The 19,469-nt window shown below is 44.4% G+C and overlaps 1 protein-coding gene across 1 annotated transcript in view; it reads left to right on the top strand.

Moving 5' to 3' along the window:
* The window catches only part of IQSEC3 (IQ motif and Sec7 domain ArfGEF 3), a 103,423-nt gene that overhangs the window by 14,762 nt on the left and 69,192 nt on the right, over positions 1-19,469 (top strand). The window contains exon 2 of the mRNA XM_042948390.1: positions 17,388-17,471. Coding sequence (XP_042804324.1) covers positions 17,388-17,471 — 84 coding nt within the window. The remainder of the gene's footprint in view (positions 1-17,387; positions 17,472-19,469) is intronic.

The following is a 19,469-nucleotide window of genomic DNA, read 5'->3' as shown; positions in this document are numbered from 1 at the left end:
CCAAGAGTCGGATGCTTAACCGGCTGAGCTACCCAGGGGCCACCAAATACCAATGTTTCTTGTTGAGAAACACTGATAGGGTCTTGACGTGCATTGTGATGAGTTTGGCTTTTACTTTCAGAAAAACTGGGTTAAAAGGAACCTTGGCTGCTGGGTTGAGTTTCAGTTGAGAATAGCCTGAAGAGGAAGAAAGCCAGAAGCAAGGACACAAGCAGGACATTGTGGTAAGGTCCAATCGAGAGATGGAAGTGGTGTGAACCTGGGGTAGGAGCAGTGACGGTGGTGACAAGCAGTCGAACCAGCAGTATTTCCCGAAGGATCAATGCGGTGTGTGAGAGAAAGAGGATTTGAGGGTGAGTCCAAGAGTTTGGGCCAAAGTTATTGGAAGGAGGAGATGGGGAAGTCTGGACAGGGAGAGACGAAAGGTGAAGTCTCAGACATGTTAAGTTTGGGATGTAGACGCCCAAGTGGAGACAATTAGTAGGCATTTGGAACGGACTGGACGTATAAATTTGGGATGGCTTTGAAAGCCCTAAGACTGGATGACATCCCCAAGAAGCAAGAAAATACTAAAGAGGACTAGGGATGGAGCCTTGGAGCATGCCAGTTTCAAGAGAAAGGCTGGAGAAGTGTGCGGTGTCCTAACACAGAGGTGTTTCAACCAGGAGGGTAGGAAGGTGGAGGCAAGCCCTGGAGTAGGGTGAGAGACGAGAACTGCCGTCAGCCTTCACAGTATTGAGGTAATCAGTGACCTTGAAAAGCATAGCTTTGGTAGCACCACGGGGGAGCTTGATTAGTGTGGGTGTAAGGAAGAAGGGAAAAGAGACAAATCAACCAAATGTGAGGTGTGGAACTTGAGTAGGTCCTAATTTAGGCCAAACAACTCTAAAAAGACATTTTTAAGGCAAACAGGGAAATTTGAACACAGATAATGGAGAATTATTATTCATTTAGTTAGGTATAATAATGATCCTCTTATTGTATCTTTTTTAAAATTCTTATTTGTTAGAAATACATTCTGTCTAAAATGATATTATTTCTGGGGTATGCTTTAAAGTCCGCCAGCTGGGGCTCCTGGGTGGCTCAGTCGGTTAGGAGTCTGACTTGATTTCGGCTCAAATCATGATCTCACAGTCATGAGATTGAACCCTGTGTTGCGCTCTGCTCTGGACATGGAACTTGCTTGGGATTCTCTCTCTCCTCGTCTCTCTGTCCCTTCCCCTCAAAAATAAAATAAAATAAAATACTCCTGCAAAAACTATTGGGGTAAAAGATTGGTAAAATGTATGTTTGAAATTTCCCTACTAAGAACTTTAAAGGTTGACAGAACAAGAGGAACAGTAGACAGTGAGTATAGAAAAGTCTTTGATGAATTTTCTTATAAGGAAGAGTAAAGTAATGGGTTGATAACTGGAGGGGGACATGGGTTTAAGACAGAAGACCGCTCTGGAAGGTGGGAGAAATCACACATTTGTTTCCATCATACAACAGGCGACTATACTTGCTGACCATCTGCCACAGAATGGCCCTTAGCTGAGCCCTGTAGGGAAACTGAGGAAGACTGCATCACTACCTAGAGGGAAGCCACAATAATTTAATGAAAGTGAACATTTTGTCATGTGCTTGCTATGGGCTAGGCACCAGGTTAAGTGCTTTACAGACTTATCCTTGTATATGTGCTGATGACTGCTACAGTGGGGGGTGAGGCCAAAGAGTTAAGGTAAGTTGTCCTAGGGCAAGCAACCGTCATGAGGTGGTGTCCACACCCAGACCCAGGCAGTGTGATTCCAGCAGTTGGTATCTTCACCTCTGCTCTCCACTGCCTTCCTGCAGATGATGCAGTAACAGGTATCCAGATGGCTAAGAGATGCACTCGCCCCTGACTCCGCCCTGGAGACTGTCATTCACAAGGCGGTTAGTGGAGGGAGGGCAGCCAAAGGTTTTTTAAATGAAACTCTCAGGATTCTGATGCTGCTCCCTGCTTAAGAACCATTAGAATAGATCGGCCCAAGCACACTCATTTATCAACACATATACACAAATATTCACATGAGTGCTGTGAATAATTAGACTAGCTGGGGGCTGGGAAAATATTAAAAGATAATGAACTATGCTGTATAGGAAAGAGGAAGGTGGAGAGAGGGGAGCTGAGCACATTATTGTTACTTAGGGATGGAAAAATCTTATTTAGTTGCCTCAAGGGCTGGAGTCATATCTGTATATTCATGTAGCAAATATTTATTGGGCTCCTACTGTGTGTCAGGCTCTGCTGCAGGTGCTGGGAATTCACAGTCAGACAAAGACTCTGCCATCACGGAGCTCATATTCAAGAGAAGACAGGTATTAAACAAGAAAATGACCATATGTGTGTGCATATAAACTCATAAGGACTCTAAGGGATAATAAGGGGATGACTGGGGGGGGTAGTTTTGCTAGGCAAGACCTCACCTAGAGATTAAATAAAGCTAGGGACAGAGCCATGTGAAGACTTGAAGGGAAAACATTCTGTGCAAAGGCCCTGGGGCTGGAAGACATGGATGTATTCAAAAAATAAAAGAAGGGAAGGGGGTGGGAGAGATGGGGTTGGAGGGTCAGATGGGGCTTCCAGAGGAGTCTGGGGGGTGAGAGACAAATGGGAAGACATGGGGGTGGAACTTTGAACAGGGAAGGGTGCACTACTGTGGAAAACTGAGTTGGGAGTTCAAAGGGCAGAAGAGGGAGAGCAGTTCAGCAGAGAGAGCCCTAGAATGCCATTCCCAATCATCTGCTATTCAATCATTTATTCCGTCTTTCTTTCAATATCCGTGTGCTAATTTCTGCTATGTGCTCGGCCTTTATGTCCATCTACCACCTCATTTTATCCACACACCCCTGACGGGAAGGTATTATTATCCCTATTTCACAGGTGTGATAACTGAGGCTCAGAGAGGTTAAGGTGGCCCACCCAAGGTCACACAGTAAGGTGGTGTCTTCAAGATTCCCATGCAAGCTTTAGCCTCTCGTACCCTGACATAGCCATCCCCACTCTAGGGGAGTCCTCTGCAGCATGAGAAGCCCTTCCCCTAGGCATGTCCTGATGGGGAACCTGGCTCAATGTTCAGGGACAGAAAGGTTGGTGGCACCATGCCCATGTGACAGTTGTTTGTGTTGCTGCAGCTCTGAACTTGGCCTTTGGCCCACTCATCTCTGCCATGCCACACAGGACTAGGCTAGAGGACTGGCAGAATGCCACCCACACATAGCCACAGATGGATGATTTGTAGGTCCCCATGGAACATCATATCCTTCCAGGACCCACATGGTCAGGAGGGTTCATGTAGGGGCTAGAAAATCCTTGGGCTCTGTGGTGTGTGTGTGTGTGCACGCACATGACTGCACATGCAGAGTTGTATGTGAAAATATGTATATATGTATATGTGTGTCTACATACGCAAGAGTGAATGCATGTGCATTCGCGTTTTGTGTGTGCATAGGTTTGTGTGTGCATAGGTTTGGGGAGTTTCTATTGAGTGTGAGACTTGGAGTATATTTAGGAAACATGTGCATTTTTGTGAGAGTTGTGGGTGTGTTCACAAAATGAGGTGTGAGTGTTAGGGAGTGTGTGCACATATGTGTGTGTGCAATGAGGAGCATGCATGTATATTTATGTGTGTATGAATCTCTGCACTCCCAAGCAAGTGTCTGTAAGCACACTGAGTGTTAGTGTGTAGCTGGTTCCCAGAAGCAGTGGGTGTTTCTGTGGGTTTGTGAATTGGGTTGCAGCACATGAGCAGGGCAGGTGGCTAGGAGGTAGTTGAGGTACAAGATTGGGGATTGGCTGGATGGGGTTTTATGTTTCTGTCTAACTCCAAATCTGACTATGCTATAGAGGGCAAGATCAAGGCTCTTGCTGTCACAGCCCAGAGGCCATCTCTCCTGCGATGCCTGCCTTGGGGTTGTAGGGCAAGGCAGAAGCGAGTGCCAGGATGCAGTAGACAGCAGTGGCGGGGCATGGGGCTGGAGTCTTAGCTGTGTCTCAGGAGTCATCAAACCTCCCTTGGCCTTAATTTCCTCGTCAGGTACATGGCATTAATATTAATATTAATTATTATTATAATTACATAGTATAATTATTTTTACTACCATTATTCACTGGGATTATTCATAGGGCACTCAAAAATGTTACGGTAAATCAGAAACACTGACAAATGCAGCCATTGTTATTGACCAGGATCTGCCTTCACCGTTCCTGGAAAAAGCAGTGAATGCCCACAATTGACTAAGGGTGGGTGAGTAACACTGTGTAGGTGCGCTTCTCTGGTACGAGGCAGGATGTGGTGTGAGGCAGCCTCTGTGGCTGGCATGGGCTCGGTGGCTCCGATCCGTCCTCTCAAGCTGGCTGTCCCCTGTAGCCAGGCACCTGTCTGCCAGGTAATAGAGAGATCTCTCATGAGAGGAGCTGGCGGGATGCAGCCGAGCGCCTGGCTCTGTAATTCCTGCTGAGCCGCCCAGCCTGGCACCGGGAGTTCTGCTGGCTGGCTCCCTACAAAGACGGCTGGACTTCACACAAGTAGGCTTCAAGATAGGCGACTGAACGGCTCAGGGGTTGCTGGCAGGGCCACTGTGCTGGGCAGGAAGGAGAGAGGGCAGCAGGAAGCTCAGGGGCTCAGAGGAAGCCCTCATGCCTGAGGCCCTGAGCTTCCTGCTGCTTGGAGGGAGGAGGAGGTTGGGGTCCCCTGTCACACTCAAGTGAGAGACCGACTTTCCTGGTCTGAGTTAGGCTTCCCCCAGACTGCCACGTTGATGCCAAGGCTGTGTGATATTAAGCAAGTATCCTGTCTCTCTGAGCCTCCTCATCTGTAAAATGAGGATTAAATTGAGGCAATGTCTGGAAAGGGCTTTGTACAGCTGCACATTTGATAATAATGGTGGACAGGTCTTTGTGGCATGTACTTGGGCTTTTGTTGACATATGTACACATTTCACAAATGTGCATGTTTAATTCCCCATTTTTCTCCAGCACCCTTGGTAATAAGGACTTTATTCACACATTGAGTCAACAAATGATATCTACTGCATGCCACGAGCCAGACTGCATGCCTTCCTGGATGGAGAGGCTAATTGTTCCCAGGCGCTGCTCTGCCCTGGAGAACTCACTCTAGTATAGGGAAAGATGTATACATAAACACTGGTGACGCAGCGTGGAAAAAATTGATGGTGCGGCCCACTGGGGTTGGAAGGAGGCTGGTGTGGGAATCCAGAGATAAGAGGGTCCAGCTCAGGCAGGGGCAGGAGCTGAGGCCAGCAGGGCTGGGGTGCAGGCACGGCAGCAACAGGGGAAGGCTTTGCAGAGGTCTGGGTGCTGGGCCCTGGAGGGTGGGTGGAACCTGGAGATCTGGAGATCGAGGCAGCCTGGGATCTCTGGTGGAGGTGTCCATGCATTTCACTCTGTTTCCTAATGATATAATTCAGAGATGGATAGGGGCTGTTATTGCAAGACTTTGCATGCAACTCCAGGGCTGGGAGAGAGGAATTCTGGATCTAGGGAGAGCAGGGGCATATTGACGTGGCCAGGCACACTTCTGAGCTCTTTAGATATATTGGTTCATTGAATCCTCATGCTAACCCTTGAGGTAGATGCCATTAGCGTCCTATTTTACAGGTAAGGAAACTGAGGCTCCGGCAGGCCAACCTATTAACTAGAAAGTAGCAAAACCAGACTCTGGACTCTGGACTTGCCGTGGCCTGTATTGGTGCATGGTCCCGTATCGGTGCATGGTATGGACATCGATTTTGACTCTGCTCTCTGCTAAGCATTGCACTAGCATGACATGGGTTATTTTGTTTGATCTTCACAATAACCCTATGAGGTAGCTTCCTTTATGATCCTCCCTCCTCACAGCTGAAAATCTGAGGCAGAAGAAGGTCAGATGATCTGCCCAAGATCTCACAGCCATCCCAGTGGAAAGGTAGGGCCTGAATGTATGTCTTCCCAAACCTCCAGCCTGCTTGCTTTCCATGGGACCATGCTACTTCCTGTAGTTTAAGGGGCCTTGATGGAATTCTTCCCTAGAGTATGTGGCTCCCTCACTGCTCCATGCCGGTGCACTCCTAGGACCCGAGGACCTCAGTTCAATACTCATTCCCCCCCTTACTGGCTGTGTGACCTCAGGGAAACCAGGTCACATCTCTGTTCCTCATCCGCAAAGGAGAATAACTGGCTCTAACTCACAAGGTGGTACAAAGGGTAAAAGATAGGTAAGAAAATGCTATATAAACTGTGAAGTGCTGTAAAGAAGGGAAGAGACAGCAGCACTGTGTGCCCATCACTGTGGTGAAGGTGACTGATGAGGACTGCACAAGGCAACACCAGCAAAAATAACCAAGTGGGATCACATCAGACTAAAACGCTTCTGCACAGCAAAGAAAACCCTCAACAGAGTGAAAAGGCAACCTACAGAGTGGGAGAAAATACTTGCCAAACATACGTCTGATGAGGGGTTAATATCCAAAATCTATAAGGAACTCAATAGAAAAGATCCCCAAACATCTGGCTAAAAAATGGGCAAAGGACCTGAATAGACATTTTCCAAAGAAGACATACAAATAGCCAACAGGTACATTAGAAAAATGCTTGGCATCACTAGTCATCGGAGATATGGACATCAAATCCCCAATGTATCCCATCACCTCATAGCTGTTAGGATGGCCATCATCAAAGAGGCAAGAAATAACAGGTGTGGGTGAGGTTGAGGGTGGAAAGGGGGCCCTGTGCACTGTTGGTGGGGTATCAGCTGCAGCCACCATGGAAAACAGCATTTTCTCAAAATCTTAAAGATAGAACTACCATATGATCCAGCGATCCCACGTTGGGTATTTACTTGAAGGAAACTAAAACTGAATCTGAAAGAAATATCTGCATTCCCCTGTTCATTGCAGCATTATTTATAGGAGCCAAGATAGGGAAACAGCCTAAGTGTCCATCAACGAATGAATAAAGAGTGTGCTGTAGATATACACTGAAATATTATTCAGCCATGAGAAAGAAGGGAATCCTGTCATTTAAGACGACATGGATGGACCTTGAGGGTATTACACTGAGTGACATAAGCCAGACAGAGAAAGACAAATAATGCATGGTATCACTTATGCATGGAATCTTAAAAAAAAAAAAAAAGTCAAACTCAAGAGTAGCACGGTGATTGCCAAGGGCAGGGGGCTGGTGAAAATAGGGAGAGTTTGGCAAAAGGGCACACCCTTTGAGCTGCAAGATGAATCAGGCCTGAGGACCTCATGTAAAACATGGTGACTATACCCAGGCTGACTCTGCTGTCAGTTTAGCAAGCAATGAACAGGTAATCAGTGGCAGGCCCTGTGCACGTGCATAGGGATATAGACACACACAGGGCCCAGAGTTGGCCATTTGGCTGGAAAATGGAACAACTAATTCAAGAATGGAGCGACTGCCATTTATTATACACTACTGTGGGCTATGGACGAAATTCCTAAAGTATATTTTCTCATTGAGTTCCTTCAACTATCCAGTGAGGTACTACTATTATGATGTCCATTTGAGTGATAAAGGAAGATGTTCAGAGTGGTTAAGAGACTTTCCCAAAGTCACAAAGCTTAGTAAATGGCAAAGGAGCTATGTACGTCCAAGTCCTCCTGATTCCAAGCCAAGGTCTCTCCCCTGTGCCTGCCACCTCCACGAAATGAAAACACTTTTTCAGAAGGGCACTGTGGTGGTCTGAGAGATGGGCTGGGAGGTGGAGCTGCAGTCAGGAGGCCATAACAATGAGCGGCCCCACCCCGGTGTGGCCTTCAGTCTGCCTCATGCACAAGGAGCTTGTTGTGCCGGTTACCTCTTACGACACTCAAAGCAACGCAGTGAGGTCATGGGTTTCACAGATAAGGGGAGAAGCTCAGAGAGCTCAAGTGACTTGCCCAAACCACACAGCTAGACGTCTTTCTGGAACTCGCACCCAGGCCTCCTATTTGGCCGATTGCACATCTCCAGCTCTTTCCGTGGCAGTAAAATAACTTGGGGGCTGGAACCAGGCCTGGGTTCAAGTTCTACCTCAACATCTTCCTAGTGGTGTGACTTTGACCATGTTACTAAATTTCTCTATTCATCTGTAAAATGGGAATAATAATATCTACCTCTCCAGTCCATCATTTCATGGTTATCGTACATCAAGTTTCTAGCAGGCAGGAAGTGCTCAATGAGTAAATGAACAAGCAAGCAGTTATGGAGTGTTATTGGCTCTGAGCTCTGTGGGGGAGAGTAAGGAGGAGAGGTGACCCTTTCTGTTAGGAAGAGAATACCCTGATGCCTTTTTAAGGAGATGTGAAGGGAGATGGGGTCCACTGTTTCTCATTTGAATTGAGTGAAAAACTTGCAAAATCCACATGTAAGTAACTACAAGCCACTTCCTTTCTCTGCCCCTGGCTGCTGGATCATCTGTAAGCACTTGCCTTACTGAGATCTTTCCAAAGCCTTCCGTGGAAGACTGTGCAGTGGCAGATTGCACCAATGAGCAAAGAAAATCTACCCCTTCGTTCGTTGCCCCCATGACTGGAAGAGGGGGTGGGGGCCCAGGAAGAGGAAGTCAAGATGGCACCCTGGTAGGTCTCTGCTTGCAATAGCGCTGTGGTTGCTGAGTTCCTCAGTGACGAGGACTAATAATATCAATAATAGTCATTATAAGATTTTGCATCTGTGCAGGGTTTATTATGTTTCTCCCAAGGCAGTTTCACATTCAAAGTCTTATTGAATCCCTATAATTCAGTGACATAAACAGGGCAAGAATAAGAGCCTCATTTACCATGACTTGACCTTCCAGAGGGCCCACAGTTTTGAAAGGGGAGCTGGGTCTCCAGCTCAGCACTGTTACCGCTGCACTTCTCAGGGGCTCTCGGCCCCAGGCCCAGCTCCAAAATTTCCCCCATTCAACCATCCCCACCCCCAGTTTCTCATTGTCCTAGTTTCTGGCCCCCTGGACTCCTTTGGCTCAGTCATGAGCCATCTGGTCTCTGAAAATCCAATCTAGCGGTTGAAGGAAAGGAAAAATCCGGTGTTTTTTATTGCTGCTTGGAGGGGGGTTAATAATTAGGTGATCTGGGGGCAATGGGAGGAAGAAAGTTAGAAAAGAAATTATTCTAAAGCCTCTTGATGAAGTATCAAGAAGTGAGAAGGGGGAGAAAAAGATTTTAGTCTTAAAAACATCAGCTATATTAAGGCACAATTACATACAATGAAATTCACTGACTTTAAGTGTATGGGTTTAGACAAACCGTCTACAGTTCTGCAACCATGACCTCAATGAAGCTATAGAACATTTCCCTCACCCCGAGGACCCCTTGTTCCCTTTTGCAGTTCACTGTCTCCCTCCCTTATCACTGAGACTGATCTGATGTCACTGTTGTTATATTGCTCTTTCTAAAAAGTCATACAAATGGAAGTCATACAGTGTGTAGACTTTTGTGTCCAGCTTCCTCCATTTAGTATGATGCTTTTTTGAAACTCATCCATGTTGGTGCACATATGAGTAAGCTTGTTCATTTTATTGCTGAATAGTATTCCATTGTATAGATATACCACAATGTGCATTTACTGGTTAATGAACATTTAGGTTGTTGCTGGTTTTTTATAAAACATGTATTTTTATTTTATTGATAAAAACTGGCTCTACGTACATTTAGAACACCTGGACCATATGTGTGCAGGATAGATCATTTCCTGAATTTATAGACAGTGCTTGGTGAGGACATGTACCTGTGCCCTCCTTGTATTAACTCTGGGCCAGTTCTACTCCCTCCTACTCCTCTGGCCAAGGTGCAGATGCTCCCAAAGTGGGAACCACTCATTTTAGTCACATGGTTTAAGACATGGATATTCAAACCAAAAAATGGTGTTTAACTTTATTCATTGTATTTTATTTTACTCTGGTAAGAACACTTAACATGAGACCTACTGTCTTCAGTTTTTAAATGTACAATATAGCCTTGTTAACTACAGGCACAATGTTGTACAGCAGATCTCTAGAACTTACTCATCATGTGTAATCAAAACTATGCCCACTGGTTAGCAATTTCTCATTTCCCCCTCTTCCCCAGCCCCTGGTAACCACCATTCTAGTCTCTGATTTTATGAGTTTGACTATTTTAGTTACCTTCCATAAGTGGGATCATGCTGTATTTGTCTTTCTGACTGACTTATTTTACTTAATGTCTTCAAGGTTCATCAATGTGGTCATGTATTATAGGATTTCCTTCTTTTTAAGTCTGAATAGTATTCCATTGTATGTATATACCACATTTTCTTTATCCATTTATTCATTGATGGACACTTAGATTGCTTATAATCTTGGCTATTGTGAATAGTGTTGCATTGAATATTGGGGTGCTAATATCACTTCAAGATCTTGATTTCAGTTCTTTTGGATAAATACCCAGAAGTGGGATTTCTGGATCATATGATAGTTCTATTTTTAATTTTTTGAGAAACCTCCATACTGTTTTCCATAGCAACATTTTGCATTCTCACCAACAGTGTACAAAGATTCCAATTTCTACACATCCTCCTCAACACTTGTCATATACATATGTTTTGATGATAGCCATCATAACGGGTGAGGTGATACCTCATTGTGGTTTTGATTTGTATTTCCCTGGTAATGAGTCACATTGAGCATCTTTTCATATACCTGTTGGCCTTTTGTTTGTCTTCTTTGGAGGAATGTTTCACTCAGGTAAAAACTCAGCTCATTTTTAATTGAATTATTATTATTTTTTTTTTTTTTGCTCTTGAGTTGTAGGACTTTCTTATATATTTGGGAAATAAACTGCTTATCTGATACATGGTTTGCAAATATTTTCTCCCATTCCGTATGTTACCATTTCACTCTGTTGTTTCCTTTCTGGCTTAATGTAGTCCTACTTGTGTATTTCTGTTTTTGTTGCCTGTGGTTTAGGTGTCCTATCCATGAAACAATTGCCAAGGCCAATGTCGTGAATCTTCCCCCGGTGTTTTTTTCCTTCTAGGAGTTTTATGGTTTCAGGTCTTATGTTTAAATCTTTCATCCACTTTGAGCTGCTTTTGTGTACAGTAAGATACAGATCCAAATTCATTATTTTGCATGTGGATATCCACTTTTCTCAACACCATTTGTTGAAGAGACCCTCTTTCCCCCGTTGTGCATTCTTTGCACCTTTGTCAAAGATTAATTGAATGTACATGTATAGAATTCCCAGTTTTATTTTACTGCTGTGAACGTTTGGTGCTATGAATAGTTTTATCAATCTATGTTTATATTTATCTTGGGTAAATACCTAGGAATGTGATTACAGGGTCATGTGGTAAGTGCATGTTTAACTTTGTAAGAAACTGCCAGAGTGCTTTCTGAAGTGTTGCACCATTTTACATTTCCACCAGAAAGATGTGTGTGAGAGTTCCAGGTGCTCCACACTCTTTTCAACACTTGCTATTTTCAGACTTTTAAATTTTACTAATTCTGGTGAGTGTGGAATGGTTTCTCATGGAGGTTTTAATGTGCATTTCCCTAATAACTAACCACTTCATTAGTATATTTTCTTTGGCAGAGTATCTATTTTAAATCTTTTGTACATTTTTTTCCATAAGGTTGTTGATCTTATTATTAAGTTGTAAGGATTATTCATTTTTTAAACAGTGTCTTTCAAAGAGAATATTTCTTATTTTGATGAAGTCTAATTTATTAATTTTTTTCTTATGATCTGTGCTATTTGTGTCCTAGCTAGGAAATCTCTGCATACTCTAAGATACACATTTTCTCCTGTGTTTTCTTTGAGAAGTTTTAAATGGTATCTGCTACTTTAGGTCTATATTCCATTTTGTATTAATTTATATATAAATATGGCACAAGGTATGAGGTTAATTTTATTTTATTTTAAAATGTTTTAACGTTTATTTTTGAGAGAGAAAGAAGGAGACAGAGCATGAGAGGGGAGGGGCAGAGAGAGAGGGAGACACAGAATCCAAAGCAGGCTCCAGACTGAGCTGCCAGCACAGAACCTGACACAGGGCTCAAGCTCACGAACCACAAGATCATGACCTGAGCTGAAGTCAGACGCCCAACTGACTGAGCCACCCAGGCGCCCTGTTCTTGTTTTTCAAAGTTGTTTTGGCTATTCAGCCTCTCCCACCCCTCAGGAATAGGAGTGACCTCTGAGCAAGGGAGTGACCTTTTCCTCCTATTCCTCATGTTTAGATAGAGAAGACTTCCTGGAGGAGGTGAAAAAATTAAGAGACAGTGAAAAAAATTAAAGGAGCTCAGTCTTCAGGCTCTGCCAGCCCTTGTGATGATGGTACCAGGAGGGGTAGGTGTCAGGGAAGTGACGGGAAATGATTTTATGATTTCTGCCTTTTCCTGGAACTCAAGGAATCTCCTTTGGAGAGGTTCCCTGGTGGTTAGATCTGCTGTGTTCACCTCAGTGAAGGAGAGGAGGGGGTTCCTCGTTCAAAGTTGCCCCTCTGGGATCCTGGTTTTGCCTCCTTGATTCTCCTACTGGGAGTCCCCCTTCTTCATGCCTCTACTTACTGTGATGTTGTACACACCATTAGTTCCTCCAAACTACTCTACCATTTTTATGGCCATGCAGTGGAATCCTGAGTCTCAAACTGGATATAGATGTGGGAAGTGATAGGTGTACAGTGTCCCAGAATTTCGAGGGCCTGGCCCTGGCTAAAGCTTTAATTAGCTCCTAGCTAAGTGCCAGTGCCCTGAGTGGTGAACACACTCTGCCTCTTTGCCGAGGATCTCGGGGACATTTGCTGAAATTCCGAACCTGACCCCCAGGGCACAGGTACACCTGGTGGCAGGAACTGGGGTGGGGGGGGGTACGTTCTCTGCCATACCTGCATACTTGGGTGATGGCTCTGAGCCCTTCTGGTTTCTTCCCTGTCTCCTTCCTCCTCCTCTCCCTTCTCCTCATTCCTAGGGGCTATAATCAGACATTTGAGATCCAGACAATTCCCTAAACACTCTGATTTGCCCCAGGAACCAAGGGCTGGAGTGAGGGAGATGAGGGTGTCTGGAAGACGGAGCTGGGACTTTGGTCAGGGAACTACTCTAGACAAATTACTTCCCCACTCCATGCCTCAATTTTCTCATTTGGGAAATGAGGGGTCAGATTCAATTATTTTCCTTATTGCCCTTTTACAAAACTAGATTAGTTACATTAATTATTAGTCCATAATCTATAGATTATATGTAATCCATAAGCAATAATTTATTAAATTAACACAAACCCAAGATAAAAATGTCCATGATCTGTCCTGAAATGACATTAATATTTGTGTAGGTTCCTGAAACTTTCTAGTCCTTGTTCAGGTACATATCCAATTTTAATGTATTTACAGTAATATCATGAGTAGGAATTTATATTTAACATTTTCAGCTAACATTACACCAAACATATGTTTTCCTTTTCCATTTTTTGCCTACGTTGTCCCAGTGCCTTCTTGCTGAGGTAGCCAGTGTGAACAGCTTAGTTATATATGCACTCGTATAGAAATAGAGCACAATGTATAGAATAGGAATTTGAGGGAGAGGGGTCCTTGTTTATTTTACAAAACTACATATGCTTCTCTGAAGCTTCCTTTTCTCATTTAGCCATACGTGTGGAAATCCATCCAGGCCAAGAGATATCACACATAATTCCATATAGAGGTACAGTGCACAACTCCCTGGTATAAATGAAGCTATCCCAATTCATTCAACCATGCCCTGATTGGTGGGGACTCGGGTTATTTCCAGTTGTTTTGTTTCCCCCACTGAAAACAATGCTGCCACAACATTTTGTACAAATACTTTTGTGAACAGGTTACTTACATTTCTAGGATATAAAATTACAGAGGTGGGATTGCCAGGTCAGAAGACATGTGCTTTTTTTTTTTTTTTTTTTTTTTTTTTTTTTAGAGAGAGACAGAGACAGAGACAGAGAGCAAGCAGTGGGGTGGGGAGAGGGGGAGAGAAAGACTTTTTTAAAAAAATTTATCTATTTAAATTCAAGTTAGTTAACATACAGTGTAGTATTGGTTTCAGGAGTAGAACCCAGTGATTCATCACTTACATACAACACCCAGTGCTCATCCCAACAAGTGCCCTCCTTAATGCCCATCACCCATTTAGCCCATCCCCCCACCCATCTGCCTTCTAGCAACCCTCAGTTTATTCTCTGTATTTAAGAGTCTTTTATGGTTTGCCTCCCTCTCTGTTTTTATCTTCTTTGCCTTCTCCTATGTTTATCTGTTATCTTTCTCAAATTCCACACAGGTGAAGTCATATGATGTTTGTCTTTCTCTTACTGACTTATTTTGCTTAGCATAATACCCTCTAGTTCCACTCACTTTGCTGCAAATGGCAAGATTTTATTCTTTTTGATCGCTGAATAATACTCCACTGTATATATATATTCCACATCTTCTTTATCCATTCATCAGTCAGTGGACATTTGGGCTCTTTCCATACTTTGGCTATTGTTGATAGTGCTGCTGTAAACATTGGGGTGCATGTGACCCTTTGAATCAGCATTGTTGTATCATTTGGATAAATTCCTAGTAGTGCAACTGCTGGGTTGTAAGCTAGTTCTATTTTCAACTTTTTGAGGAACCTCCACACTGTCTTCCAGAGTGGCTGCACCAGTTTGCATTCCCACCAGCAGTGCAAAAGGTTTCCCCTTTCTCCACATCCTAGTCAACATCTGTTATTTCCTGAGTTGATAATTTTAGCCACTCTGACTGGTGTGAGGTGTATCTCATTGTGGTTTTGATTTGTATTTCTCTGATGATGAATGATGTTGAGCATCTTTTCACGTGTCTGTGACCATCTGGATGTCTTCTTTGGAAAAGTGTCTATTTATGTCTTCTGCCCATTTCTTCTCTGGATTATTTGTTTTGTTTTTTTGGTGTTGAGTTTGCTAAGTTCCTTATAGATTTTGAATACTAACCCTTTAGAGAGAGAGAGAGAGAGAGAGAGAGAGAGAGAGAGAGAGAGAGAGAGAATCTTAAGCTGGGTCCACACTCAGCTCAGAGCCTGACGTGGGGCTTGATCTCATGACCATGAGATCATGACATGAGCCGGAATCAAGCGTCAGAAGCTCAACCGACTGAGCCCCACAGGTGCCCTACATGAGTTCTTTTTCATTTCCAAAACAGCTGTAAAACTTCACAACCACACAGGTGGGAGACAAGGGCACGTTTCTCCCCACATTCACACCAGCACTTATCGTAACTAGTCTTTTGAATGTTTGCCAGTATGGTGGTTGGGAAATGGCATCTCAGTGCTGCTTTAATTTGCACTTCCTTATTGACTAGTAAGGTAGAGCATCTTTCCATCTATTTACCAGCGCTTTGGATTTCCTCTTCTGTCAACTGGGATTCCTAATCTTTGCCCATTTTTTCTACTGGGTCTGTCTTTGCATTAAGAATTTGTGGGATCTCAATGTAGGATATGAAGGCCTTCTGTCAGAAGGATATGGCCTTCTGTCATATGTGTTGCAGATATATTTTCCCACTCTATCATTTGTTGTTTGGCTTATGAGAGTATCTTTTTCCATACAAGATGTTTTCATTGTATGTAGTCAGATATGTTTCTCTTTCTTAATGGCGTTTCAATTTCCTGTTTTGTTTTGAAGTCTCCGCAACACATAAACTGTATTCCTAAATTTCCTTGTAAATCTTACCTTGTTTTATGTTTTCTCACTTAAGCATGAAATCTTTCTGGAATTATTTTTGTCAGATTAAGGTAGGCTCCAACATTATTTTCTTCCATGAAAAGAGATAAACTCAGCAGTTTCTTTCTTTCTTTCTTTCTTTCTTTCTTTCTTTCTTTCTTGAGAGAGAGAGAGAGAGAGGGCACAAGTGACAGCAAGTGAGCAAGGGGTAGAGAGAGAGAGAGGATCCCATGAGGGGCAGAGAGAGAGGGAGAGAGAAGCCCGGCTTACCCAAAGCGGGGTTCATATTTTACCCAAAGTGGGACTCATGTTCACCTGAAGCGGGGCTCCAGCTTACTCGAAGCTGGGCTCTGTTCACCTAAAGCCGGGCTTGTGTTCACCCAAGGTGGGACTCGAACTCACAAACCATGAGATCATGACCTGAGCTGTAGTCAGATGCTTAACCATTAGGCACCCCAAACACAGCAGTTTCTAATCTATGCTCTTATAATCCTGGGGCCCCCAAGAGACACATGGGAGGTGGCTACCAAGACTGGGACCAGCAGATCAAGGAGGCATAGACCTCCAATTCCCTGACCATAGAGGGACCACCTTCGTTGTTTTACAAAATGGGCTTCCAGGAAAGATTGGGTTTGGACAAAGTGTTCTGAGGCTAAAGGAAGTTTTAAAAATGTCTTTTGGGAAATCTTTGGGGGCCCTCCCAGGTCTGTCATTCTCTGACTCCATGATGGTGAATGCTTGCTAAGGGAGAGAAGACCACATGTCAGCATACCTTCATCCAAAATTAATTTTACTGTTAAATCCCAAGGTGGCTCAAAGTAGATATTAGAATCACAGAGTTTTAGAGATGGAAGTCACCTTGAAAATCATCTAGTCTAATGGCTCTCAATTCTGATTACCTTTTGAATCACCTGGGACCTTATAAAAAGTCCTTATAAAAAGTCCTGGACCTTATAAAAGTCCAGACCAAGTGAATCAGTCCCTGGGGGTTAGGGCCCAGGCATTGATGGTTTTTAAAGCTCCTGGTGATTCTAATAAGCAGCTAGGGTTGAGAACCACTTCTCTGGTTCAACTCATTTACTTCATTAGTAAGTAAATTGTGGCCTGGAAAAGGTGATGAGGTATCACACAGCTGGCTAGCTGTAGAGTTGGCACTGGAATTTCTATCTCCGCCTCCGGGTTAGCGTTTTCATTTGCATCAAACAAATTCCTCATCAAGCACCGTGCCTTGGATTTTCAGCCAGCAACCCTAAAATCTCTGTATGAGTGCTTTCTACCTTCGCATACGATCAGCTTAAACACATTCCCTGCATACAGTTCTGTGCACGATGGGTGAATAGACCTAGTTTGGCCTTGCCAGATCATAGTAGGGAACGGAGTCATAAAGAACTTAATGATAAACGGGAGGGCTGAATAAATGGTACATCCTATGCAGAGGACAGGGCCGGGGATGGGGGTTGCTCAGAAGGAGGAGGAGGAGGCGGTTGATGGGAGGTCCGGGGACTGCAAGCAGGAGGTGGTGTTTGAACTGGGCCTACTGCGTGTTGGAGAAGAGCCAGAAGCTCCTCCCTGGAGTAATGTTAACACAGGTTGAAGGGTTCTCAGGTCAGGTGGTGGGGGATGTGTCAGTGCCAGCTGGGCCCAACGTGTCAAGGCCACCCCTGACCTTCTCCCTCTTGCTCTGCCCTCAGGAATGAGACCGTGCTGCACCAGTTCTGCTGCCCAGCCGCTGATGCCGAGCAGAAGCCCGCCTGCTCCGACTTGGCCTCCCAAAGGTGGGAATGCATTGGTGGCCGTCCTCCCTTCCCCACCCCCACTGTCCTTCCCCTCGAAGCAAAGCACACTGCACAGCGCCATTCGGCCTCTTCCTCTGAGTCCTGTGTTTTTGTCTGTCTGTTTTTACCTCCTGCCTCATGCCTTCTATTGCTCTTGCCTTCCTCTGGTCCCCAGATGAGCCATTCCCAACTCTGGAGGCCATTATACCCTAATGTTCAAATGCCAAACTTAGGCTCCTTCCCCTAAAGAGCCTACATAAAATATCATCTTTTTAGAAATCAAGGGAAGTTAGTTGGATTATACACAGAATATATAATCACGTGGTAGGGTGTCTGGCACTAAGCAGGTGCTCAGTCCAGGGTTGTGCCTGCCTTTTCTATGGTAGCAAAGATTTATTCTTTTCTTTCTAATCTTTCTCCTCCCATAAAAGAGCCAAGATGACTGAGTTTTAATTGTCAGGCTTTTCAACCTGCACTGAGTTAGCTGTTGACCTGGGAAGGAAGGGGGAGAATGTTGAGTCAGGGGTTGGTCTCACTGTCCCAGGCCCGCTTCATCTTGTTGTGGGTTAGTCATAGTCCCTTTCTCATTTATTAATTTTTTTAATTAAAGAATTTTAAATTAATTTAACTATTTTAAGTAGCAAAATATCAGATCACTTCCTAGTCACTGATGACATCTTAGGGTAATAAAACTTAGATATATATACATATATTTGATGGAACGGGCCCAGCATGCCAATCTAATCAGACAGAAAATGTGAATTTTACAGCACATATTTGGGGTCTCTCCAATAATGCCAACAACATAGCGGTCTTCCGTAGGGAGTAGTCATCATCGTCACAAAACCTATTTGTTTAGCTTTTACGTGTACTATAAACTTTTCCTTTTAATGTGGAGTACCTCCACCTCTAAGTTTCTGTGCGGAATTATCATCACGTTTGCAAAGCCTGCACGGGAAGGGCGGTGAGTAACAAAGTGCTGAATGGATACAGAAACGCTGCAAGGCTGTGGGCACCGCCTGCTTCCCACAACGTGGCCCCTCTTCTCCACAGCTGTTTGCTGCAGACGTCTTACATTGTGGGACTAACACCTAACAGTCGCCTGAACAGGTGCTCAGTGAGTTCTTTGGGTTTCTTAAGCTCTAGACTCCCCTGGAACATAAGCGTAGGTAAATAATTCTGTGCCACGCAGATCATTTCCTCAGCTAGGGTAGGAGAAATGAGAGTCACTCTGAGTAGCTGAACTCGGTCCCTCTCCCCTCCACCTCCCATTTTGTGGCCCCTCCTCCTTGCACTTCTGTGCTTCTGTCTGTCTTCCACCTTCACCTGTCTCTCTGCCTCACCTCTCTCCTTCTGGCCCACATCAAATTCCTCTCCTGTGTCTACATCCCGGGGCCTTGGTCACGCTTTGTTCTCTTTCCACCAATTCTTCTTAGTTCTGCACATTTCTCTCTCCTTTTTTACTTGTTTCTTATGTCACTGGGAGTCAAGATACTTGGATTCTGGCCTGAACTTGGCCTCATCTACAGTCTCCTGTTGTTGGGATGAACTTGGGCAAGTTGCTCAGCTCCCCTGGGCCTCAATTTCCCAAGAGGGTGGTCTGTCAGGAAAGTAACACTGACGCATAATCTCATTGGGTCTTTCAGCTGCTCAGCGAGGTTAGACCAGGCTTTCTTGTCCCTGTCTTATTTGAGAGCAGAGTACGTTTCAGAGCACTCAAGGGCCCTGCCTATAATCACGTGGCCAGAAAGTACCAGCGCCCAGACTTGCCCTGAAGGCTTGTCACTCCTACCGCTCACCATTTCCTTGTTTGAGACTGAGTGATTCCATGATCTTTCCTCCTTTATTCCTTGGAGAGCACTAGGTAGGCATCAGAGATGGTAGCTATTGACACAAAGACACAAAATCACCCCTGAAAGGCATCACTACTCATGTTCCCTTAAAGGGAAGTCAGGGCCGGGGTGTAGGCAGGACTCTGAGGTGTCAGAGTCAGGCCAA

Source organism: Panthera leo, chromosome B4 (assembly GCF_018350215.1).
Source record: "Panthera leo isolate Ple1 chromosome B4, P.leo_Ple1_pat1.1, whole genome shotgun sequence".
Taxonomy (NCBI): Eukaryota; Metazoa; Chordata; class Mammalia; order Carnivora; family Felidae; genus Panthera; species Panthera leo.
Note: the sequence above shows the minus strand (reverse complement) of the source record. Positions and strands in the feature narration are given on the sequence as shown.